This window comes from Cetorhinus maximus, chromosome 15 (assembly GCF_964194155.1).
Source record: "Cetorhinus maximus chromosome 15, sCetMax3.hap1.1, whole genome shotgun sequence".
NCBI lineage: Eukaryota > Metazoa > Chordata > Chondrichthyes > Lamniformes > Cetorhinidae > Cetorhinus > Cetorhinus maximus.
In genome coordinates, this window is record NC_135893.1 from 24,013,496 (window position 1) to 24,038,862 (window position 25,367).

General features: G+C 42.4%; 1 protein-coding gene across 4 annotated transcripts; it reads left to right on the plus strand.

The window, feature by feature from the left end:
* The first annotated feature begins 423 nt into the window (after positions 1-423).
* On the plus strand, positions 424-24,146 carry LOC144690549 (protein-arginine deiminase type-2-like). Of its 4 annotated transcripts, none has more exons than XM_078558141.1 (17): positions 424-498; positions 1,080-1,190; positions 4,122-4,302; positions 6,343-6,415; positions 7,529-7,590; positions 8,388-8,505; positions 9,470-9,598; positions 11,491-11,648; positions 12,538-12,641; positions 14,625-14,736; positions 16,258-16,365; positions 16,999-17,144; positions 18,648-18,795; positions 19,584-19,677; positions 20,487-20,563; positions 20,678-20,809; positions 22,439-24,146. In XM_078558141.1, the coding sequence occupies exons 2-17, from the start codon at positions 1,099-1,101 to the stop codon at positions 22,670-22,672; spliced, it is 1,968 nt and encodes a 655-aa protein (XP_078414267.1). In that variant the 5' UTR covers positions 424-498; positions 1,080-1,098; the 3' UTR covers positions 22,673-24,146. The 4 variants fall into 4 exon arrangements, with proteins under 4 accessions (XP_078414267.1, XP_078414268.1, XP_078414266.1 ...); XM_078558142.1 differs by lacking the exon at positions 22,439-24,146 and adding an exon at positions 22,139-22,426 and having other exon boundaries at positions 441-632; XM_078558140.1 differs by having other exon boundaries at positions 444-632.
* Positions 24,147-25,367: the final 1,221 nt, after the last annotated feature.

Sequence of the window (25,367 nt, forward strand, 5' to 3'; positions counted from 1 at the left end):
TATTTTGCATATGGAACTTTGGACTATATCGTCCCCATTATCTTTGTCTGTGCCTGATATAGACGCATTTGACCCTGCTCTGAAAAAAAGCCCAGAGACACCCAGTCGCCCTCTTAATTTTCCTGTTTTCAGGTGTAAGGAGATTCTTTAATTCAATGAAATCAGCAATCTCCCTGCCTTTCATTATAATTGTTTTCAGGGTGCGGCTGTTGCTAACAAGGCGGCATTAATTGGCCATAACTAGCTGCCTGGAAAGGATTGCTTACGACGGAGTGGCTTGCAACGTTAATTCAGAACACATTTTTGAAAAATAATCACATGATGTGGGGCTGAAGTCATGTGTTGACCAGAACAGGTAAGGTTCCCATCCCTCAAGGGCATTGGAGAACCAATGTTAAACTGGCAGCTTAATTAGCCAGTGCCCACAGGGCGGAGTTTGTGTAACAATAGGGAAAATTGAGCTCTAGCATTCAGGACCCAAAGTCTACAGTAATATAGGTGTGTTTAACTTGTGCGAGAGACCAGATTACATGAAACAGCTTGGAAAAGATAAGGTGCCAGTTACTTGGGTGTTAACAGGTTTGTTTTTGTAACAGCTTCAAGAAATTATTGTGTGCGGAGGCGAGGGAATGGTAAGAGACCAAGCTTTGTTTTTAGTGTTGAACAGCAGGCAGCACTTGAGACAGAAGCTGAGTCGTCTCTCAAACTAAAATCAAACTGAGCTCTGAAGTGAAAAAAACAAATTGGTTCAGTGGATTGAGTTACCAGGTTAACTATTCACTGTGAGCATTACATGAACAAGCAATTCAAAATGGAGATTTGTGTTTGAACATGGAAGAGAAGAAACAATTTGAATGAGTTGTTCAGTCTCTTTATCAGTTTATAGCAGCAATAAAGGCATTTACTCTGTGGGAGCATCTGCTTAACGCGACTGTTACCGCTCTATTGATGCTTTGCTCATATAATGCTGTACCAAAACAAATTGCATTCAAGTTAGTTCAAGTCAGGGCTGTTATTGTGAGCAGGACAGTGGGTGTCTATAGATAAGGAGGGCTGAAACACTGACTCTTACTCTGCAGAGAGCTGTAAACCTTCACTATGTCCAAGCAAAGGACTGTGCGCCTGGAATGTGGGAAACCCACTCAGATGAATTATGTGTCGGGGACTGAACTCAGCATCGATGTTTACAAGTAAGTCAGAAAACTGATTTGTCTGATGTCCTCTCCTGAATACTGTATGAGATTAAAATGTGGCCAGGTGGTGGACAGGACTGGGGTTTGTTGCGATGCCTCCCATGTTCTAATATCTGATCAGCATAGTGTCCACTGGGCTGACTTTTATGAGTCACCTGCGGGCTGGAAAACAGATGGGTGGACCCCCAAAATTAGGGCGCTGTGCTATTGGTGGCATGCCCGCCACTGGCTGGCCCATCACCACCCCCATCACGATTTTACAGGTGGTGGGGGAGGCATTGGTTAGGCTGCCCACCCGTGACCCAGTTCAGGCCCTTTAGTGGGCAAGAAATGCCTAATTAAGGACCTCAATCCACTGCCACTTTGATATAATGGGTGGCAGGAGAGGCCTGCAACCAATGTGTAGCCGGGCAAGTTTAACCCTTTGGGCTGCTGGTCAGTGAGGGGGTGGTGCCTCCTTCCTGGGCCCCCTGTGCCAATCGGAGGTCCCTCCCCTCCAGGGTTTTGGCCCTCCCCCTGCCTCCCACCGTGAGGACCCTGTCCAATGTGCCTCCCCTCCCCTCCCCACCCAACCCCACCCCACCCCATTCTCACTCTCACTCTCACCAGGGGCTGCCAACCAGGCCCTGACAAGATCCCAGACTTACCAGTGCTTTGGGGCAGCCATGATTCCTCTTCCTCTTGGGCCCCCTGCAATACTGGCAGTGGCCACTGATCCTGAGGGGGCGCAATGCTGCTGCCCTCCGATTGGCCAGCTACTCAATGAGGCAGGGCTTCCACCTGGAGGTGGACGGAAGTCCCACCTCGAACTAATTAAAGGGCTGTCGCCTGATAAATTAAAGCAGGGTGAGGCGACAAGTTAAGGTGGGCTTGCCCCCAAAATTTACAAAGGGGTCTGGGGAGCCCGCCCTCAGTGTATAATCCAGCCCACACTGACTTTTGAAGGCACTGGAGGATTCCTATGGAACCATACCCCAGTAAGAATCATTCATTTAAGTATTTATAAATGCATGTTAATTTTGCCTTGAATCATGGATTCTAAGAGTTTGCGTACAACTAATGTTAAACTAACTGGTCTATTGTTCACCTGGTTTATCTTTCTTGAAGAAGAAATACAAATCACTCTTTGCCTATGACATAAACTTGGCAGCAGGTATCTTGTGTGTTAGAAAATGAAGCAGACATGAGTGTCCAGTAGCATTGGTGATATGAGGTTAGTTGGAGAATATCCTATTACATAATGAAATACCTCATGAAACACTAGAGGCCCTTACTTATAGTTTTTGAAGCCTTATTTTACAATAAAGGTCTGAATTGGATTAGTGCTTTGATTGGTTTTAACAAATAACTAGACCCACTTGTCCTATAATCTGCATAAAATTTAATTTGTTAGTCACTGGAGTCCTAGGGATCATAGGATCAAAAGGAGCTTGAATTTAGATAGCACCTTACACATAGATGTTTCAAAGCATTGTGCAACCAATGAATTACTTTGGACGTGTAGTCACTTGTTTTGTAGAGAATTGCAGCAACTGATTTGTGCACAGCAAGATATAAACAACAAAGAAATGAACAACCAATTAATCGGCTTTTGCTGGTTGATGGATGAGCGCTGGCTAGGTCACCAGGAAACTCTTTGTTCTTCTTCTTCAAGCGTGTCACAGGAATTTTTTTTATACACCCACATAGATTTATGTCTCACTCAAACAAAGTGACCTGCAACAATGCAGCACTCCCTCAAAGTGGGAGACCGGCCCTGGTTTAATTGTTATTGTAGCCAGGAGTAACACCAGACATACCTAAGAGTGAGGTTTGAGCATAATGAAGCTCGAGCACAGGGCACCCTGCATACCCAACACAAAAAAGCAGTAAGGAAAGAAAAGTGTTAAGTGAGCCCACAACCAATGGGTAAGAGCGAAGTCGGTAATTCTAGCATATTTGGTTGAGAATAATGAGAGACAATTAGGCAACTGACAGGAGAAGGAGGCTCCATGAACATCTCCATCCTCTGTTATGGCTGAACTGACAGGAGAAGGAGGCTCCATGAACATTTCCATCCTCTGTTATGGCTGAGCCTTGCACAGCACAGTGCAAGAGACAAAACTGAAGTGTTTGTCTGTCTTCAGCTGAAAGTGTTGAATGGATAGTACCAGGTGGCTCCTTTCCTGATGTCCCTTTCATCATAGATGGCAGTGTGTAACCAGCTTGGTTCACGCACTGTGACATTAAGAAGCAGCTGAGTGCAATAGGTGCAATGAAGGCTATCAACCCGATAGCATCCCAGGTGCAAAGCTGAAAATCTGTGAACATCTGTCCCAGCCCCCAACCAAGTATTCCAGTGGAGCTATGACACCCAAATCTACTCAACGACATGGAAAATTCTGTAAGTATGTTCTATTTACAAAAAGCAGGATCCCTACCTGGCCAATCAGCCAATCCCAGCCCTTCAACCTCTATAACCAAGAAGGAGGCCAGCAGCAAGACCATTATGAGCTCCAAATTTGTCTCCAAGTCACTTACCATCCTGATTTGGACGTATACCATTGTTCATTCACTGTCTGACAACGTCATTGGAAGAACCATCACCACAAGGACTGCAGTGGTTTTAGGACAAGGTGAACCACCACCTCCTCAGGGCAACTAGGGATGAGTAATGAAAATGAAGCTTCCCAATGTCTTTCATCCCAAGAACAAGTAGAACAAACACACTAGTCAAGTTAGTTTATGTGTGGAATTCTGAAGTGGTGTCCGAATATAAACCCCTCTGAATCAGAGGCAGAATTGCAACCACTCATCGAGCCAGGGTGACAATGAAATGAGTTACTTTGAGCTGAGTGTAACTATGCTATAATGGGAACACTGTTAAAGGATACTAATTCACTTTTAAAAATCAACTAATTACATCAATTAAACTGTCTCTTTCTCTAGGCCATCACCTCCAAAATCCCAGCTATATGAAATCCGCTCTAGCCCTGGTATCAAATGCTCCATTTTAGATCAACAGCTTATAACCCTAGTGACTGAAAATGCAAGTAAATTTGTTCTCCGTAAAGGAACCATACTCCTAGTCACACAGGATAAAACAAGCAAGGATGTCAATGACAATAAGGTAACTCGCAATTTTCTTTTTCCTTTGTTCCTGTGATTGCTTCCACTGTTAGAAATATTTCTGGTGCCACTTTCTGCATGTCAGCGCCTTGCACTAGGGACCGTGCTATTCTCTTTTTTCATTGGTTGTTCTTGTCATTTCCTTTCTTATTTTCTCCTCGTGTTCTCCTCATGGTTTTCTCGACTCCCTCCCTGAATTGGAAATAAGAGCCAGGAAATTGAAGAGGAAATAGAAACAGATTAGTATTGCAACAATGACCTCTGGGCTGTACATTTCTAAGTTATAAAGGGGATCAGCTATTTGAAATGATTGAAGAATCTCAAACACTACATTCTGCGAGGAAGACAATTAGGGGGCAGCCTTGTTGAGGGAGATAAGATATTAAATGGTGCACCTCAAATCAATGCAAAATAGTACTTAAAACTAAATCAGTAAAGCCAGAACAGAGAATATAAATTTAAATGATTTTAAAACAAAATTTAAACAAATATGAGTTAGAAAGAACTTATGAATGTTAGAGTGATAAGCATTTGGAACAATCTACCAATCAATGAAAGCAAAATGCAGAACTAGAGTTTTCAATAGGTAGCTGGACACACATGATGGACAAGTTAGGGTGTTAAGAGAACTGCACTTTGATGTGCTTCAGGCTCCGTTCCTGTCTTTTCTTATACTATTATGTCATTCTGAGGTTATGATGCTACAAACCACACTGACACCTCACCTGAGCCTTCTCGTCTGAGGTCAGAGTGTTACAACTGACACAAAAACAAAAATACCTGGAAAAACTCAGCAGGTCTGGCAGCATCTGCGGAGAGGAACACAGTTAATGTTTCGAGTCCGTATGACTCTTCAACAGAACTAAGTAAAAATAGAAGAGAGGTGAAATATAAGCTGGTTTAAGGGGGGGTGGGACAAGTAGAGCTGGATAGAGGGCCAGTGATAGGTGGAGATAACCAAAAGATGTTACAGACATAAGGATAAAGAGGTGTTGAAGGTGGTGATATTATCTAAGGAATGTGCTAACTAAGGGTAGAAAGCAGGACAAAAAAAGGGCCCAAACACTCCTTTCAAGTGAAGCAGCATTTCACTTGCACTTCTCTCAATTTAGTCTACTGCGTTCGTTCCTCCCAATGCGGTTTCCTCTACATTGGAGAGACCAAACACAGACTGGGTGACCGCTTTGCAGAACACCTTCGGTCTGTCCGCAAGCATTACCCAGACCTCCCTGTCGCTTGCCATTTCAACACTCCACCCTGCTCTCATGCCCACATGTCCGTCCTTGGCCTGCTGCATTGTTCCAGTGAAGCTCAACGCAAACTGGAGGAACAGCACCTCATCTTCTGACTAGGCACTTTACAGCCTTCCGGACTGAACATTGAATTCAACAATTTTAGATCATGAACTCTCTCCTCCATCCCCACCCACTTTCCGATCCCCGTCCCCGTTTTTTTTCCAATAATTTATATAGATTTTTCTTTTCCCACCTATTCCCATTATTTTTAAATATATTTCCTTCCATTGTTTTATCTCTACCTTTTAGCCTTTTTCGATTCCTTCACCCCACCCCACCCCCATTAGGGCTATCTGTACCTTGCGTGTCCTGCTTTCCACCCTTAATTAGTACATTCCTTAGATAATATCACCACCTTCAACATCTCTTTGTCCTTTTGTCTGTGACATATTTTGGTTATCTCCACCTATCACTGGCCCTCTATCCAGCTTTACTTGTCCCACCCCCCCTTAAACCAGCTTATATTTCACCTCTCTTCTATTTTTACTTAGTTCTGTTGAAGGCTCATTCGGACTCGAAACAATAACTGTGCTCCTCTCCGCAGATGCTGCCAGACCTGCTGAGTTTTTCCAGGTATTTTTGTTTTTGTTTTGGATTTCCAGCATCCACAGGTTTTTGCTTTTATCTTAGTGTTACAACCGACATTGGTCATTCCCTTATCTGACTTCACGTTCTTGTTCAAAGTTTGAATGGTATGATGCAGCTTATCCTTTGTTCTTATCTCCATGGCCATTCTCTTCCTGTAGGTTACAGTCACCTTTTATGAAGATAAGTGTGACAACCCCATTGACAAGATGACCCTTCAGTTTACCACTGTCAGTAAGTGTCGCACAAACAGATTTAGTGCATGTTGTTGGGTTTATTGCCCATGTTCATGGAAATATAATAAAAAGCACATGAACTTTAATTCTAAATCCATTTTAAAATCTTCTGTTAGGGTACGACATAGAAAGAAATCACCGTACCTTTGCTTCCATATTGTTGTTGGATGATTCACTCCAAACCTTGAACCTGTGGTGTAGGTCAATACTTCAATGTAGTACTGAAGGAATGTGGCCCTTTGAATGAGATGTTAAACTGGGGCCCTGACTGCCTGTTTAGGTCGATGTTAAGGAGCCATGGTGCTGTTTGAAGAATAGCAAGGAGGGTCTCAGAGTCCCGGCCAACATTCTCTCAACCAACATCAGCAAATGAAGGTGTCATCTGTGTCAGCCGTGCCTCTGTGGGTAGCACACTCGCCTCAGAGCCACAAGATTCCATGTTCAAGTTCCACTCCAGGGCTTGAACACAAAAATCAAGGCTAACACTTCAGCACGCTACTGAGGAAATGCCGCATTGTCAGAGGTGCCGTCCTTCGGATAAGACCTTAAACCAAGGCCTTTTTGCCAGCTTGGGAGGATGTAAAAGATGCTGTTTTGAAGAAAAACAGGTAGTTATCCCCAGTTATCCCCGGACTCCTGGTCAATATTTATCCCTCAACATCACAATAGCATTCTATCTGGTCATTATCACATTGCTGTTTGTGGGAACTTGGTGTGGTAAATCAGCTGCTGCATTTCCCAGTGACTACACTTCAAAATAAAGTACTTAACTGACTGTAAAGTGCTTTGAGACACCTGGTGGTCAGAAAAATGCCATGTAAATGACAATCTTTCTTTAACTTTCTCATTGCCACTGTGCATAAACTGGTTGCACATTTACAATTGCATTTTAAAATTAAACTATGTGAAGTGCTTCAAGATATTTCACAGAGAGATAATAAAGTGCTCAAGGACTGCGGGCCTCTTGTGATGGCTGGTGAGTTTTTAAATTGTTGCTCCAGGTAACAGTGCCATTCTGCTATGTATTGGAGAGCTGGAACAGTAGGACTGTTAGCAAAATGCTACAGACATGAAGAAGTTCTCTTAGCTTCTCGATTCTTTTTTTTTACAGGCATATCCCTGGATGTGGATGCAGATCGTGATGGGAAAGTTGAGGAGAATCATCCAAATAAGGTGATCAGAAAAATTGAAATTCTGGAGTGCCTTTATTCAAAACGTATTCATATACAAAAAGTCCTTCCACTACCCAACGACTGGGTAGGCCATTCAAGCTCTTTTTGAAATTGGCAGAGCTTGCTTAATGGAAGGACCCTGATTTACACAGTAAAGCTACCTTATGCTCATGGGGTGGCTACTTCAGCCCACGTGAGGGTCAAGTGGGCCTCGGGTAACAATGGCACAGCTGAAGTGTCACCTAGTTTACAAACCGTAATCATCCACTTTTCAAGCACTAAATGAATTTGAACTTGTTTCCCCAAAATGGAGGACACGATAAGAACAAGACATTCTCGCAAAAACTAACACCCTAACTGAAAACATACAACATTCATTTTTATGAAGAGGCCTGGAAATCAAGGGAGCGAATTTACCATTTGAACTGGATTCTGCAGCTCAAGTCACTTGCGGTCACCAGGGGCAATGACTTGGGCACTTGAGGTGATTGACAACTTAAAGAGGTGAACCTGTCTGACACGTGTCACTCAAATTGGTCAACTGAATGGATGTTGATATCATTGAAAATCAAGGATATATAGGATGTGTATTCATTGCTTGTTCTTGCTTCTCAATATTTTCATTTTTTGTCCTTTAGTAGTCTTTAACTAGTGTATCAGATTGTATACACAGTGACAGGTAAACATAAAGTCTGTCACTGTTAGCTTTATACTCTTTTGAGAACCAGTAAAAATAAACTAGTTGACAAATTAATTAATTAGCTAATTGACAGTCCCTTTTTTCTTTCCTTTTACGAGGCTTCTTGGTCGTGGGGTCCTAATGGATATGGCGCTGTTCTGCTTGTGAACTGTGACAAGGATGATGCATTTTCTTCTAAGCCTGACAACACTGATAATTTGGTGAGCCATCTTTCAGGTAGGGAGAATTATACACACTCACAATTTGGACTCATTGTGGTTTCTACAGCAGTTCGAACAATAAATATAAATTCCTCCATATTGCATATATATAAATATCTGAATATTGCAGAAAAAAGAGGCATGCTGTTGAAGCTTTTCCTCTTGCATGCATCAGGACAGAATCAAAAGAATACCAAATCTCAAAGGGAGCAACAATTTATACTGCATGAAAAGAGAATGCTGATTGCAGTATAAATTGTTGTTGCCTTTGAGATTTGGTATTCTTGTGATTCTGTCCCTGATGAATGCGAGACAAAAAGCTTTGGTAGCAATCTTCTTTTTTCAGCAATACTCAAGTTCTGTACTACCAAACGACTATATAATTACTTACATAGTGGGAACATGAACCTGCTTATGGGATAAATGCAATGCTAGGAGGGATTTGTAGCTGTTAGTGTCACATCCAGCTTTCATAGAATTATGGCAAGGCACTGAGCTTTAGAGCCATGGAATAAGGACACTTGCAGGTTCAGGTTGTGTTTTGAGATGTATAATGCGGGGAGGTGTTGAGGGGGAAGCTCGAGTTTCTCCTTCAAATGGGACATGAGCACTAAATGGCTGAAGTCAAACTGCCCAGCCAGCCAGCCAATAGTACTCTAACCTCCCTTTGAAGTCACACGGTGTTGAGCCTAGGCATCCCACTGAATCCCCAAAAAAGCAGGAAAAGGGCACATGGTACTGGAACCATATCCTACTCTCTTCATTTGTTTCACTGGCACATTGAAGGAGAAACATAACCTTGATTTTTATGGATGCAGAAAATAGAAGATATTTCTCAACAGTAATAGTGGACGCAGCTTAAAATGAATGTGCCGAAAGTGAGATTAGAGGTTGGAAGCTTTTCTTTTGACACACATGATAGACTTGGCACTTTAAGGAGAGGTGGGGAGATAAAAAAGAGGTCATTATTTTTGTTTTAGATTTGAAGGATATGTCTTGCATGATTTTAAGAACTAAAGGACCACAGATTCTACAATCTGGCTGCAAACTCCAACTCTACATTTCAGCCTCTGATAGATACAAAGTGCGGGTCTTTCTGAGAAAAGGAGGTGAGTCCATTTATCTGTCCATCTACCTATCTGTCAGACTTGTACCAGACTGTACAACTATATTATAAAGAACTAGTTGTCTAGTGGTGATAAGCTGGCACAAACAAACATACCGTAGGATTGGATACAACAAGCAAACAACACCGAAGATGCTAAAGTAGCATTGGACAGTTAAAGAATGGCTCTGAACAGTAAACAGGACCAGTGCTTCTGGGGTATGGCATTCAGAAATAGAATAGTCCAGACTAACCCCAAACTTTCTACTTCTTTTAACTTTGTGCCATTCAGAAACCATACAAGAGCTCAACCTTACCAAGGATGATGGTAGAACCTTCCCCACAGCCCATGCAAAAGCTATGCTTTCCCTTTTGTTCTAGAACATCAGTCCCATACAACATAGAAGAACAAAGTTGTTGAAAAGAATTTTTTAGAAAGGTATATCTGGCTAAAAGTATGCATGTGTGTGCATAAAGTAGCCATGTTTGAGAGATTGCTCTACAATGATCCCATCATAGTTCTCCATACTGGTATGTAAAGGCCAAATTGACTCAGAATGCTATATGTAAATTTTGCCCTTCAACTCACAATACATCCATAGCAAAGGCTCACAGCTCCACAATTCTCTGGACCTCTATCTATAAGGCCACTGGCAGTGAAATGCTGATTGAGGTGGGAGTTGGTGCTGTTTCATTTTCTTTTGCCTCCATGAAGACAAAAAGAAGGTAATGTCGTCAGGAACACCAATGTGCTTGGCGGGGCAGTGGCTGTTTGGGGTCTCCGTTACTTTACTACATTAATGGATGAAGGTCAGTGCGGAACAGCCTCCCCCCAGTTAAGCACCACTTGCGAGCTTTGGTTTTAATGCATGATTCTGTCACGGCTGACTGGGGATAGTGCGCTGTAATATCAAGCCCCACTGCTCCCTGAGCTGTGACAAATGTGGAAAGAGTTTGATCAACCCACCTAATTGTTTAATTTAGGTTAACAGAATACGAGCACCAGGTTTGTAAACTTAGTAAGTAAATAACTGTTTATTGAACAAATTGTTTTTAACCAGTGGCAAAAGAAAGAAACATGAACTGCTGATTTCTAACTCTATAACCTAAACTCTACCCCTTCTTAAATCCCTATATGAACACATACAAGATGCATAAGACACAAAAAACATGGATTTTAAGGGTGGGATAAAACAATTGAATAGCACCAACTCTGGAGAACAGGATTCGGTGGATTGATTTTGATCGATGTCTTCCAAATTCCTTTCAGTTCTTGTTGATGACACGAGGTGGTCTTCCAGCACTTTCAGTATTTAGTTCACTGGTTGGGCACTTGCCTTTCAATGTCTCTAACTGTGATTTTCCCCTTTGCCTCTTAACAGAGGTTTTCAGAGAGAGAGCAGGTTATAGGGATATGAGGAGAAAAAGCCAGTTAGCTATTATTGTAGAATTACTGGAATCTTACACACAGGAGAGAGAGGTTTTAGGTCTTTTCCTTTTCAGGCTAGGAACTATTCTGCTGCACTGCTCATGCACAAATCCTGGTCACCTGGTCAGGGGACAAGTAAAACATTGTTGCCAGGCAGTTTGCCATTAGACCAGACTCCTCCTCGGCACCATCCTATCTTTCATGGCACACTCTGTTCCAGGACAGCAACATTGTATATATCCCTCGCACTGTTCCAGTAGACATGTCCTTCAAACTGCAGCCATCGTAATTTTAATCCACAATCCAACAGAAATAAAAATATATGTTCTTTACAATTCTCTCAAGCCAGGGCAGATGCATGAGTGCTGATGGGGGTGGGGATGAAGATGAGTGCTTATCATAAAATTTCTAATTCAAACTAGTCCCACAATCATTGCATTGTATTTCTCTTATCTTGGACCCCTCAGGGCGTTTGCTGCATGTCTTGGGAGACCAGAAACTATCCTTTGTCACTAATTACAAGTTTGGGAAGAAAGAATACGATTTCTTTGTTGAAGGACTCAGGTTTCCAGACAAAGATTTTGACGGCTTGGTTACGATCAACCTCAACCTACTAGAATCAATGGTAAAATTCTCTCCCTCTCCCAATTCTCTCTCCACTTTCAAGAAGATACTGGATCTTGATGGGCTCTGCCCTCTAGTACTTCAGCCAAATGGCTGTGATTCATCTGTGAACTTAGTATATGAGTGCCATCAGGCTATTTGACAGTGACTTCATTCTGACTATACAGGAGTCACTAATTAGGAGTATGAATCTGGGCTGATTTTCGCAAACCTGCAAGCCTATCTGAGATCAGTTAACCCAACACATTTAGGTTCGGTAACATATCTGATGGTGCACTTATATTACATTATTGTGTGTCATTAATGGCCAGATTCCTCGTACGTAATAGCAAGAGCTCTTATACAGCAGTCTCCAAATACTGCACTCCAAGTGTCCTCAGCAACAATCTACACAGTTCTCACATGAACTCAAGTTCCTGTGACTTGCATCCTAGTTCAGAGATGAGAATCATATCAAGTAAGAATCATACCGCTATTACTGTTAGGGTTGCCAATTGTGATCAAATGTATTCCTGGAGGGTTCATCACATGACTTTCCCTCATGCTCCAGCCATTAGTTGGCCAACACATCCATCCTTGTGACATATTGCCTTCCTACGCCAATTTGAAAGCAACAAAAACAAATCCATCATTACCCAAATGGATGATGCTTGTAGTCAGCCAAACAGCCATTTTCCCCCATTTTCAATATTTTTATATCTGGTAAAGAGAAATGTTCAAAGAAAATGACAAAAAAAACCCAATCTTTTTTGATGCCCCAATGATTTTTCTCCAAGGTTGCACGCAGCAGTGTCCTGGAGATTGATCTTAAATTCCTGGCAACTCCAGGCCAATTCTGGAGGGTTGGCAACATTAATTACTTTATTAACATTTTCAAACGCACTTTCCAGACTGTAGGAGAAGCTCCTATTTTCACAGACCGAGTTGTATTCCGTATGGCTCCGTGGATTATGACTCCGAATACTCTGGCTCCCGAGGAAGTGTTTGTCTGCAGGTAAGAGGCTGTTGCTTAAAATACCAACTGGCGCTCTTGCTTGACTCCAATTGGCATTACTGTCAGGTTAAAATAACTATGTTGTGCTATTTGGAATGTCACAGATGATTTGGAGTGTATTACATGGCTGAAACGTAGAATGTTAAGTAATGTTGCAAAATTGTCAAGGGAAGCACAGTAAAGTCAAGTGATCACTCATTATATGCGATTGAAATCCATACATTAAAATGGAGATTTTCCTTTATGGGGCATATCTTGCTGTATTAGTGCCAATGTTTTCTCACCTCCGCTGACCGGCACCATTATTTCCAAAGCATGAGATGAGGAGGACTGGATGGTGCAGTAAGTTAGGACATTAACATTTTATTTCTGGGGCTTGACTTCAAATCCAATCCAGGTTAGGGTGGATATCTAGGTCAAAATGGCTGATCATTTCTTTTGGTATGGACTACAATACAAGAATTTAATTTAGTATAAGATTGACAATCTCATTCAGGTAGACCACAGGATGACTGGTGAGGACTGGTAGTAAATAATTCAGACTGGTGAAGTAGGAGGGCTCTACTGAGGCTGTGACAGAGGCAGATTGTTGAGGTTGTTATCTTCGTACAGACTGATAACTTTTAAAAAGAAATTCTAACTTCCAGTTAATAGATGAATGGATGATGTCATAAGATCTCATGTTTTAAGACTTTTACTGTAAAAAAAGACTAAAAGCACTATTAACTAAGCACTACCTTTGAAGGTAACAAGTTTTAACCACAAAACAGAGCATTCCCCTTTTTCTTTTAGCATAACTGAAAACACATTTCACAGATATACTTTACACTGGCCTTTACATTGACATTGAATTCTCCTGGAACCATTCCAAGGTGATTCTTAGCTCCTGGAAGGTTTACCTCTGTGCTTTTCCTTTCTCAGTCTGAGAATTTTTAATCTCAGAACTGATTTTCACAGCGAGGTTTTTCTCCAGAGATCCTTCCTCTAATGCAAGATAAGCAAAAATTCTAGCCTCGCTTTCATTCCTCATGAATTTGGCCTTTTTAAGCCCGAGTGCAAACTCCCACCCACATTCCTGCTTGTTGAATCACTGTGTCTTGCTGCCTATAGCTGCTCTTCCCCTCCTGGATCCTGGCAGACCAACCTTGCCTGTGAATTTTCAGGGCTATCTTAGACCCTTCTCTTCTCAAAGCCCATCTTCATGACCATGTGAATCACATGAGCCTTGTATCCAGGTAGGAATGGTGATTAGCTATCCTTGAGAACCCCAACTCTCTTTTATCTTGGAAGTAAACGGACAGTTTAAATCACAACTCTTTCAAATTCTTTCATGGGATGTGGGTGCCGCTGGCTAAGCCAGTATTTTTTATTGCCCACCCCTAATTGCCATTGAGAAGGTGGTGGTGGTGAGCTAGCTTCTTGAGCCACTGCAGTCCATATGGTGTAAGTAAATCCACAGTGTTGTCAGGGAAGGAGTTCTAGGATTTTGTTTGCATCCCGACATTCTCAATACTTTTCTGGCACTTTGGAGACTCACAGTCTAACATACAGGTTGCTGCCATTGTCTCCAGATGCAAACACCTTGCACCTTCTTGCTAGTAAAACAATCTGGGCCCCCTTTAATCTCTAACAATCAAACCACCCAGGCTTGCTGTCATGCAGATTTCAGAAACAGGTCATGTGACCCTCTTAATTTTACCTTACATCAAAGACACAGTCCCCAAACATAACAATCACAATTTTAACAAGGTACTGTAAAATAAGCTTGTTCAGCTTAACCTGCGATTGCTTAACTGTCAATATCGGGTGGCTGAGTTAAGAAAAGTGTTCTATTTTTCAGTGCTAGCCTGCTTCATCCTGGGGAGCATACATTACACCCACAGAGAATTTAAAAATTAAATGATGTTGGATCAAGGTGAAGTATTATTAGTCAATAAAAACGATACTTGAGCTTTTAAAGGTAACCTCATTTCAATTTTTTAGTGTAACAGGTAATGAAAAATTCCTCAAGGAATTCAAGGCTGTGGTGGCAAAGATCAAGTGTAAGCTAACAGTTTGTCCCGAGTATGTGAATCGCGGAGATCGCTGGATACAGGTAAAACAATTTATTTCTAAAATTCCAGTCAGTAGTAACTGTGAGGGTGCATGCATGTATAGTTTAAACATAATTAAATCCCCTTTGGATCAGAAGTTGGTTAATATCCTGGACTGAAAACTCCTCGGGCAAAATCAATTAAATGTTGTTTCATCTGGGTCCACATTTCATAATCAAATTTGTTGGTGAACCCATCAATACCTGGACCTTGCTACTTGGCACATAGTTTCTCAGTCCTTCCTTTGTACTAATCAATGTTGGGTGTCTGTTAATCCAACTTCACTGTCTGATGAAACCCAAAGCTACCAATCTGTTTGGAAGGAAGCTTCTGATTGATATATCACGAGCCGTAGTCCCACTCTATTGGTTTAAATGCTTTTGATTTCTAGTCCCTGTTTCCTCACCAGCTTCTAATTCATTAATTAAAATTGGGTGTATCAGTCAAACATGTTGGGGGGAATTTAATGCCCTTCCCCAAGGTGAGTTTGGAGTTGGGGGACCCCACTGCCTTCCCCCCTCTGCCCGGATTAAGTGCAGGCAGGAAGGCTCTGGATGGCCTTCCTGCCCCGCTGTCTATTGAGGCCTTTAAGTGCTCTTACTCAACCAGCAACAGGTGGGGGACTTGCCAAGCAGTGAGACCTAAAAGCAAACCTGAGGTGTACCAGGGAGGGTCTATTGTTCAAAGGCACTTGGTGCTTAATCGAGGGATCTGGCATCAGGAAGGGAGGGGCCTGTTGAGAACCAACCCCTACTCTTGCTGCCAACACCCTCGCCTCAACCTCCAACCCCCGTCCTGCCCTCGCTCACCTGTGGCTTGGGTCTCTCGGCGATCTTCCCTGGGTGCATTACTGACAGTGACCATCGCTTCCCTAGAGGCACTGCCTGCAATGGCGGGGGTGGGATTTCCGCCGCTTGGGGTCCTTAGCTGGGGAAGGCCAGCCGCTGGCCACTTAAGTGCCTGAGAGGCACTTACTTGGGCAGGCCTTTCCCCAAAGGAGGCGACACAGGGCACTTGCCAGCTCTCCAGCCGGTAGACAAGAACCCCATTGCCTGCATTAAATACCGCCACTTGCTTTACAGTGTACATGTAATTAGATTATTGATATCTTGACAATAAAGATAGACAACTGAACTGTTGTCAGTTAAGAAGAAATTAACTATTTGGCCCAAGATGCATCCAGTTCTTTAAATTTATTAAGTAAGTCGAAAATACCGAGCTTCTGACTAGAATAACTTTTCTTCCATCAACAATTTCCCAGAAAGAATTGCATCTTGTGGCTTCTTTCGAGATAGGTATTTCATTGTAGCTTCACTACTGAAATGTGAAATATTTTTGTCCGTAACTTGTTGATTTTATACTACCAGCTTCTTTATCATTCACAAGTTTGATCTTGTAACCATTCTTCCCTCTGTCTACTCTCTTTTTGTTGCATTCTATCCTCTGAGTTTGTCTGCCTCCTCTTATCACATTCTGTCACTTTGTGTTCTGTTTATACCTCAGTCTTTATTCCTTCTTGACAGGATGAAATTGAATTTGGTTACATCGAGGCCCCCCACAAGTACTTCCCTGTTGTGCTGGATTCCCCTCGAGATCATGAACTGAAAGACTTTCCCTATAAAAAAATTCTGGTGAGATAGAATTTTTCTTATTATTGAGATCTAAAGGAAAGTGGAGGCCCAGAGTGAAGGTTGTTACCAAGGGTGAAAATGTGGGAGAGAAAATAGGGCCAGTGAGGAAGTAATGTTTAGATTGGCCAGTTCCCCATTGAGGGAAGGGGAGAGATTTAGAGCTTTGTGATCCTTGTGGTGGTTGAGGAGAATTTCTCTACTGTTCAAATATGGTGTACGATGACAAATCTGTTGAGTCCACCTCTTCTGACATCAGGATGGAAGAGGCCAGCACAAGTGCTTAATCTTGGGGAGTAAGGTTGCAGACTTGGCGGAATGAGTGTATTCCTCATTCTGGACCCCACCCCCCTCCCTGCCCAAAATATGCCCAGAAGTGTCCTCCCACGTCTAGGAATTCCAGAGTTAGTGAATATAATATAATTACCCACTCTCCTGAAACCATGCTGAAGTGGCTGGATTGAGTGTCAGGCTGCACTGGGGTCAATGGCCATCCCATTCAGAAGGCAACAGTGGTACTGATCATCAGTCTGTAAGTATGCTGTACGGGTGTAAAACTCAATTGTTAGTGAGCTAATTTTCTAAACGTTGCTGATATAAATACTGCACATTACTTTCTATTGTGCATTTGTCTAGGGCCCGGACTTTGGACATGTAACCAGAACATCTGATGAGGTCAACAGCCTGGACTCCTTTGGGAATCTGGAGGTCAGCCCTCCAGTAACAGTGAATGGAAAAGAATATCCAATGGGAAGGATCATCATCGGAAGTGCTTTCCCTACGTAATGTTATTTTATATTGAGGAGAGGTGTTTAAGGGATTGTAATTTGACACCCATCCTATTTTCTTTGAAAACATGGTCCTGCAGCTCCATTGCTCTAGTTTCAAACTTCCTTTTTCCCAGGCTTTCCACAAAAGCAGTGACCCAGGAACCTCTTGATTCCTGAGTTAACAAGTAGAAAGGAGTTGAACTGCTCTGGGTCTTTGAGGCTCAACACCACCTTCTCAAGGGCAGTTAGGGATGGGCCATAAATGCTGGCCTAGCCAGCGACACCCAAATCCTGTGGATGAATAAATAAAGTCCATTTCCTCCACCTCTGGTCATGTCTAAAATTAGAAGTGTTGCTGACCTCCTTGACGTATCCTTTAGCGTTAAATGGGTTCGGGAGAGTCCAGGATGTGGAATGTAAAAATCGAGGAAACAAGGGGTGAACCTGTGCCTCATGTGGAGTTCTGAGTTTTCAGTACAGAACTGGTCACAGGGAACAGGAACACATTCACTGGACCAGCTGCTGGGCAAAGCACAGTGAGAGCAATATCAGGGCACAGGTCACAAGAGACTCTCCAGCAGGTCAAAGCCAGGTTCATTTTCTTACTTGCATAGAGGGACGGGACAAGGAAGAAGTAAAGTAATCACATGGCTGTGGCTATCTGTGCACGGGACCTTGTGGTGAGGTTGAACTGTGGCACAGTGAAATGCCTTTTAGTGTGGGAATGTGTGTGTTATCCATGAGGAGTTGCTGCATGGATAGGGTGTAAAGCTGCCAATCTTCCATGTCCACGGACCTGTGCCAGTTCCAAATCCCCAAGACAGGGTCATTTTCATATTGGGATGGACTCCAATGCCAGTTTTGGTAGAGGAGATAAGAGTCTCACACCAGCACTTTGCCACACCCTTGACAGTCCAGCTTCCTCATCGAGGTGTTCCCAAAGGATTTTCATAATAAATTAAGTCACTTAAAATTGTTTCTCATGTGGTGGCAATTTCTCAATCAATTGCTATTGGGAAACTGGCATTTAAGACATTTATAGGCCCCACGTCTGCCAGGGCCTGGTCTGAGCATGCACGTTCTCTTGCATCAAGAGAGCAGATTTAGTATTAGAGGATGAAATGGCGGGAATGTTGATGTCATCTCACTGGTCCTGTCTCGTTTGAAGAAGTTGGCATTGAGGGGATGGGTACAAGGAACACTTACCGCCATTTCAATCGAATTTGCTAACAGGAACAAAAGGGGCCCAGATCTCATGGAACTGTATTGCACCCCAAATTCTAGCCCCCTACTCCCCATCCCACCCCTGATTGCACTGGCAATGTGCCCCCCACCAGGCCGAGGAGTTTCTGGCCCTTGGCATTTGTCACTCTCACGTCCGCTTGTCATTTTTCCAGGATTCCAGCTCCCAGTGAGCAGCGTTAACACCCGCATCTGGGGGTAGTGTTAGTTTAAATTAAGGTTTTGGAAATTGCTAACAGGTGTGACTTTGTATTTCTTTTTAAATTACTGTAGCACTTCTGATGGGAGGAACATGGCAAAAGTAATTCGAGATTTCCTGTATGCTCAACAAGTCCAGTCTCCTGTTGAACTCTTCTCTGATTGGCTGGTAGTGGGTCACGTAGATGAGTTCATGACCTTCATTCCAGCCCCCGATAGAAAGGTAATTAATTGTTAGGCCTGAAAATGCCCTGTTCATGTACCAGGATGTGCATAATATGGTGCAAATGGCCGGCTAGAGAGCATGTGCCATCCCCCATGTCACTCACATCCCTCCTGGAAACAAAGTGGGAGAGTGTCCTGCAGCACCTTTGTAAGTGAGCCACTCCTCATTTAAGATAAAATGTTCCCTTCAACTTTGGATGTCCTAGGTTCTGATCCCAGTCTCGCTCAGGATCATCACTCCACTAATAGTCAGATCCACGTGCATCTGAATTGGAGGCTGAGACACCTCTTTGGACTTGGCGTACTGGCCTTGAATTTAACTCCAGGTCCCTGAAGGCATAGGGACTTCCAGTGTTGGATAGGAAGTTCCTGTTCTCAGGTTCCCCAATACACCTGCTCCCTCGCCCCCGCCCACACTTCTAATGTAGGTGCTTAAATAAGGGACTGATGGAGATTCTGCACCTTACTAAATATGGCACTCTTTGAAGAGGAGCAGAGGAGTTCTCCTGGTTTCCTGGCCAATATTTATTCTTCAGTCAATATCACTGAAATAGATAATGTGGTCATTTTCTCAGTTCAACGTTTGGGATCTTGCTCTGCCCAAGTTGGCTGTTGCATTTCCCCACATCAGAACATTGACTACAGCTCTAAAATACTTCATTGGCTGTAAAGTGTTTGGAGATGTTCTGAGGTTGTGAAAGGCGCTATGTAAATGAAAGTTCTTTCTTATCTCACTAAGGGTATTATAACTGTTTGATTCTGATATCAACTGTATCACTCCTGTAGGGTTTCCGGCTTGTTCTGTGCAGTCCTGACGCCTGTTGCAAGTTGTTCAAGAAGCTCGAGCAAGAGGGTCATGGGGAAGCTCAGATGTTTGAAGGTGAATTTTTGATCAGCTATTGTCAGTAGTAGGTAGTGGAACATGCATCAAACCCAATTCTCTCTTCACACAGAGTTGGTGCTGTTTTCACCGCTTAAAATAAGCGGAATGCCTGCCACACAAAGATAGGTGTTCTCTTCTGGTGCAGTTCTGGAAAAATGAACACAAACTTGCTTTGTGATTGACCCGGGAACCGTGCTGGTCATTTCTGTACATGCACTCATGGCAAAGGGGATCAGAGAACATCTAATTAACTATGATTAAGGGAGATGGAGTTCCACAATCTAAAGGCCTGGGTTAGATTAGGAGACACACAAAGAGCATTATGAATGAAGACTAAATGGTATGAAGCTTGGAAGGAACAAGAGAGGAAAGATCATTGAGTTATCAATAACATTGGGAGAAGTTAGAAGCAAGAGCTGAGATTACAATTATCTATCTTCAGTCCTGTTGAAGACTGTCAAGCGGTACTAGAAAAGTTGTATCGATGATTAGGTATTAGTAAATACCCTTAGTGTTATCTTCTGCTTGAACTAAAGTTGTGGAATCTAAGGCGATTACGTGCAGAGCCCAGGGAGAATAATGCAAGGAATGGCGGGACTAACAGTGCAGAGAATAAACATAATCTTTATAAACGGACAGATGTTCATAAGGAGGATGGGAAAGGTTTCAAGAATGCAGAGAGTGGTTGACAGAGTACTGACGGGTGGAACTGTATATCTGATCAGCCTCATTGCAGAGTTATAGAGGAGCTGTTCAAGGAGCTAATTGAATAAGAACAATAACGTGGCTTTGTACTTTCCAATCAGGTCAAAACGCACAACCTTTCAAAATTAATGAACTCTTCAGCAATCAAAAACTGCTCGAAGATAATGTTTATGTGCAGGTGAGTCAGTGAAACAATAGGATTAGGTTTAATCATACTTTGCGTGAAATTCTTCATCACTTTTGGTCATATTTTTTTTTGTTTCTTTTACCCTTTCTGATCACTCTTTCTTAGCAATGCATTGACTGGAACCGAGATGTCCTAAAGAAGGAATTGGGATTGGACGAAGGAGATATTATTGATATTCCTGTGTTGTTTACATTGGATCAGAAGTATGGAAAAGTGATGTCGTTTTTTCCAGACATGGTGAGTAAAAATTGGAGGGTGTTGGAACGAGAAGGGTGTTCCTCTTCTCCGCCACTGCTGAAACTGCAGTCCATTCATTTTTCACCTCATGGCTCGATGTTTCCAGTGCTCTCCCAGCCAACATCTCTGCTTCAACCTCTACAAGTTTCAATGCACTGGAAAAAGTTCAGCCTGTGTCCTGAAATACACAATGACCTATAGTCTACATCGTCTTCAAGTTTCTTTGGCTCCCTGTGCTTCTACAGATTAATTTTATAATACACTCACTCTTGCTTCCAAATGTATACAAGCTTATCTTGTCCCACCTTATTTTATTGACTTCATCCTGTTTTGCACCCCACATGGATCCTCTGTTCCACTAACACTTCTTCTTGTCCCACACTCCATGATTGCTGGCTTCTCAGTCAGTCAATACACTCCTGTTCTCTGGAACTAACTTGCAGCAAGTCCCATTTCCCCCATTGTCTCTGTGCTCCCTGACCTACATTGGCTCTCGGTTCAGAAATGCCTTGGATTTTAAAATTCTCATCCTTGTTTTCAAGTCCCTCCTAGATCTCAGCCCTCCCTATCTCTGTAATCTCTTCAGGCCCCAAAACCCTCCATAGATATCTGTGGTCATTTAATGCTGGTCTTCTGAGCATCCCCAATTTTAATTGCTCCACCACTGGTGGCCTAGGCCTAAGCTCTGGAATTCCCTCCCTAAACCTCTCCACCTCTCTACCTGTTTCCGCCTTTAAGATATTCCTTAAAACCTACCCCTTAGTCATCTGCCGTAATATTTCAAGTGGCTCGGTGCCAAATTTTGCTTCATAACAGTCCAGTGAAGCACCTTTGAATGTTTTATTACATTAAATGTATTGTATATCCGTTACAACATTGTTGTTGGAACTTCCTGTCCAGTTCTCTTAGTTGTCACCTCTGTTTTCAGAAGCCTCATCAAAATACTTTCCTTTGACTGTGCCTTCACCTATTTTAACCCTCTCCCTGTATCATACCTTCCCAGTAACCATTGTTATACCTGCAATCCTCTGGTACTTCATCCAAGTGACTATTTTCAATGATGATCCCAGACAGTGCGATTATGCAGGCAGTGTGAGTCATTGCAACCCAGCCCAAGCCCAATTCTGTCCTCTAATGGCAGTCAGAGGCACACATTCAATATATGGCCCTCAGCCCAAGTCACTCTCACACCCTTACTACTGAAACCTGATGTACTGAAAGACCACTTTGTGACTGTGAAAGGACAACGGTGATTTTTGTTGCTGCATCTGTAGCATGAATTCTAATGTAAATTCAGCAGCATAAGATAACCTTTCTCTGTGTTTTCAGGAAGGCTTACCTGGTATCAGCAGGTGGGCCGGGGATTCAATTTTTTTTGCGGTGCTAGCATGTAACAACTTTTCTTTAAAATCAGTCAATTTGGCACAGACAGAAGCGTAGTTGAGAATGCAACTTGAAAAAATGGTTTCTGAAGTGTATGAATATACAGCTATATGGTTCCTGACAGAGCTCATGGATTGATTCAGCAATACTAACTGGATGGATTCCAAGGCACCCAGGAGACACAACACAGCCACCTCCACAGTCCTGAGCCATAAAACAAACGTAACAATGGTCTTGTCCCTTTAGGTGAATATGATAGTCCTCGGCAAATACCTGGGCATTCCAAAGCCGTTTGGGCCTCTGATAAATGGAAAATGTCCACTGGAATCTGCAGTGTGCTCAGCGCTGGAACCACTCGGCCTGGAGTGTAACTTCATTGATGACTTTGCTGCCTATCATTTGCTGATTGGTGAAGTTCACTGCGGTTCCAATGTACGTCGAAAACCATTTAGCTTAAAATGGTGGAACATGGAAATGTAATTACCACACGCAACAAAGTATTTTTTTAGTTTATTTTGTGTGGCCTTAATAAAATGCAAATCGCTGACAAAAGACTAACCTTTATCAATGTCCACACAGTATTATGCAAACTGTACCATTGAAACACCTTGCGTTCCATTGTCTGAACTTAACACCTATGCTTGGTCACTTAAATTGTTCAACTGAATTTGCTCCCCTGTCATTGGTCACTGATCCAGAGTATTTTATGCAAAGTTTGTCAACATTGGTTGGACGCATTCTGAAGTTTGATCATGTGACATTCTAACCACATGACATCTGACTGTGAGAGACCTGGTCACATGGCATCTAATCATATGAGGTCAGGGAAGAGGGATATCTGCGGGTGGGGAAGCAAGTGTTAAGAAGAACTTTGATTCCATCAGTAAATATTGGTATCCCACTGAAATGGCACTGATAACTAACAATAACAGTGGTAAAGCTAAGATTCCCCTCATAACCAACTTAAATATACCTCACTGATAGATACGCAACTGGTAGTAATAGGTGTAATGCCCCAATATCCAACCTGTATCTATAGTAATCAAATAACGAGGTGATATTTACCCTGCAGCCACAGCCAGAATCCATCTACACTGCTGAAGGTTCAGTTAGGCTTCCCAGTAGATATTTTTAACTGACCTGACCTCTTGCCTTATGTCCTTGGAAACTGGTTTGGATTCTGGTTTTGTGAAGATGACATCGCAGAGCTGGAGATCTCAGACTTCCCTCAGTTAAGAGTTTCTTCCTTTTTCTCAGTCTCCATCCTCTTGTTCCTCATTCATCAACCAAAAGAAAAATAATTCATTATTTATCGAAAGGTCGCCGGGTTTTTTACCCCTATACTAGCTACTCGCTCTCATTGTTGCTCCCACTCATTACCTTGGTGCTACTGCTCCTGTGTGGCAAATGCTGGGTGCCATGCTCATCCTATTTCCCAGTTTCGATCTCTTCCTGAACCTCCATTCTCCAATCCTCTCTCCTTCAAGCCCCTATTCCCCTGAACCCCTACTCTCCAGTCTACACTTTTCCTCTGATCATTTCTGTCTCCATCTTTCCTGAGTGCCCCTCCCCCCATCCTTCCTCTCTTCATCCCTACGCTCTGTGTGAATGGATATCTGAGTATCCCTGTCTCTTTGATAAAGAGCATTCCATTCAATAGGAACTATCTAGGCATTGACAGTGCTATTCCTTTGTCTGGGGTGCAATTCTAGTTTTATAAAACAACACCAGCAGCAATTTGGTGTCTCATTGAGGTAACGTTACTAATCAGGCTTTAGATGTCCTAGATCTAAGACCTGGAATTCACTCTGGTATTATAATTTAATGAATTTCCTTCTTCTGTACTTTAACAGAGGTGTCAGCCATTCATTTTGAATAGGTTAATAATACTTCTTGTACAATAGTAGACAAAGGAATTTGATATGAATATGGCTTTTAATTAAAAACTTATGAGCTCACTGAAAAACGTCTGTTCTGACTATTCTTGGAGCTAGTCTGGCAGCATCTGTTGAGAGAGAAACACAGAGTTAATGCTTAAAACATTTTTACACGGTAAATGGTATTGCACTGCCGGAGAGTGTGGTGAAGGCAGATACAATCGGGTCTTTCAAAAGGGAACTGGATAATTATCTGGAGACAAAAGTTGCAGGGCTGTGGGGAAAAGGCAGGTGAATGGGGCTAACTGAGTTACTCTTGCAGAGAGTTAGCATGGACACGATGGGCCGAATAGCCTCCTTCTGTGCTGAGATCATTCTATTATTCCAGGTCAATGTCAAAAGCTTCCTTGGAAAAAAAATGTGCTGATGTAAATCATCAACTTGATTCTGTTTTGCTTTTCTTAGATGTTGTCAGGTCTGCTGAGCATTGTCAGCATTTACCTGTTTATATTACATCAAGATCCAGTTTATCAATCCTTATTGATTTGTCATAGATATGAAGAGTCCAGATTCACTGTTTCACGGTTGACATCTCTGGGGCACTCTGAAAAGTTTACATCTTAGGATGTAAATTAGGATGCATTGTACGAAGTGTTTGTTTATTTATTTGAGTGGTTCAGGGTATGCTGAGTTTTCACACACCAGCCTTCTTCCACTCATCTTACCTGTGGAGCGCTGCTGGCTGCTCTCACCTCATAATTAACAACCAGCAACTGGGAGACCCACCCACTTATTTTCATAATAGTTCCTCAGCACATTTGAGTGTTTCATTTCCTTCAGTAGCTTTCTGTTAATGTGCTTGTGTAAAACTCAACAGAGTGCAATTTTAACAGTAATTAACCTCTTGTTCCTTTGGACCAATATTCAGTATTAGCTTACTGCAGTTCCTGTTACCTCCTGGTTTCATACCAAAGCTTCTGCTGTCGACTGAGTCAGGAATCTGTTCAGTGGAGGTTTTGTTTTTAGAACAGATCCCTTGAAGATTTGGAATTTTTAGTCATGAAATTTTGAGAGGAGTTTAAAGCCTAGGAACATTTTTTAAGAATTGCCCAGAATAACTGGTAGGTGGGAAGAATGTAAATGATATAACAATGAACTACAAAAAAAATAAATACACAGGTACATGCATTTAGAAAAAAATTATATATCTTTATTTCAAAAATACACAGCATATAAAATACATTTGGTTTGGGAAAATTCTGTACTGTACCATACTTGAACACAATTGAATACATGCT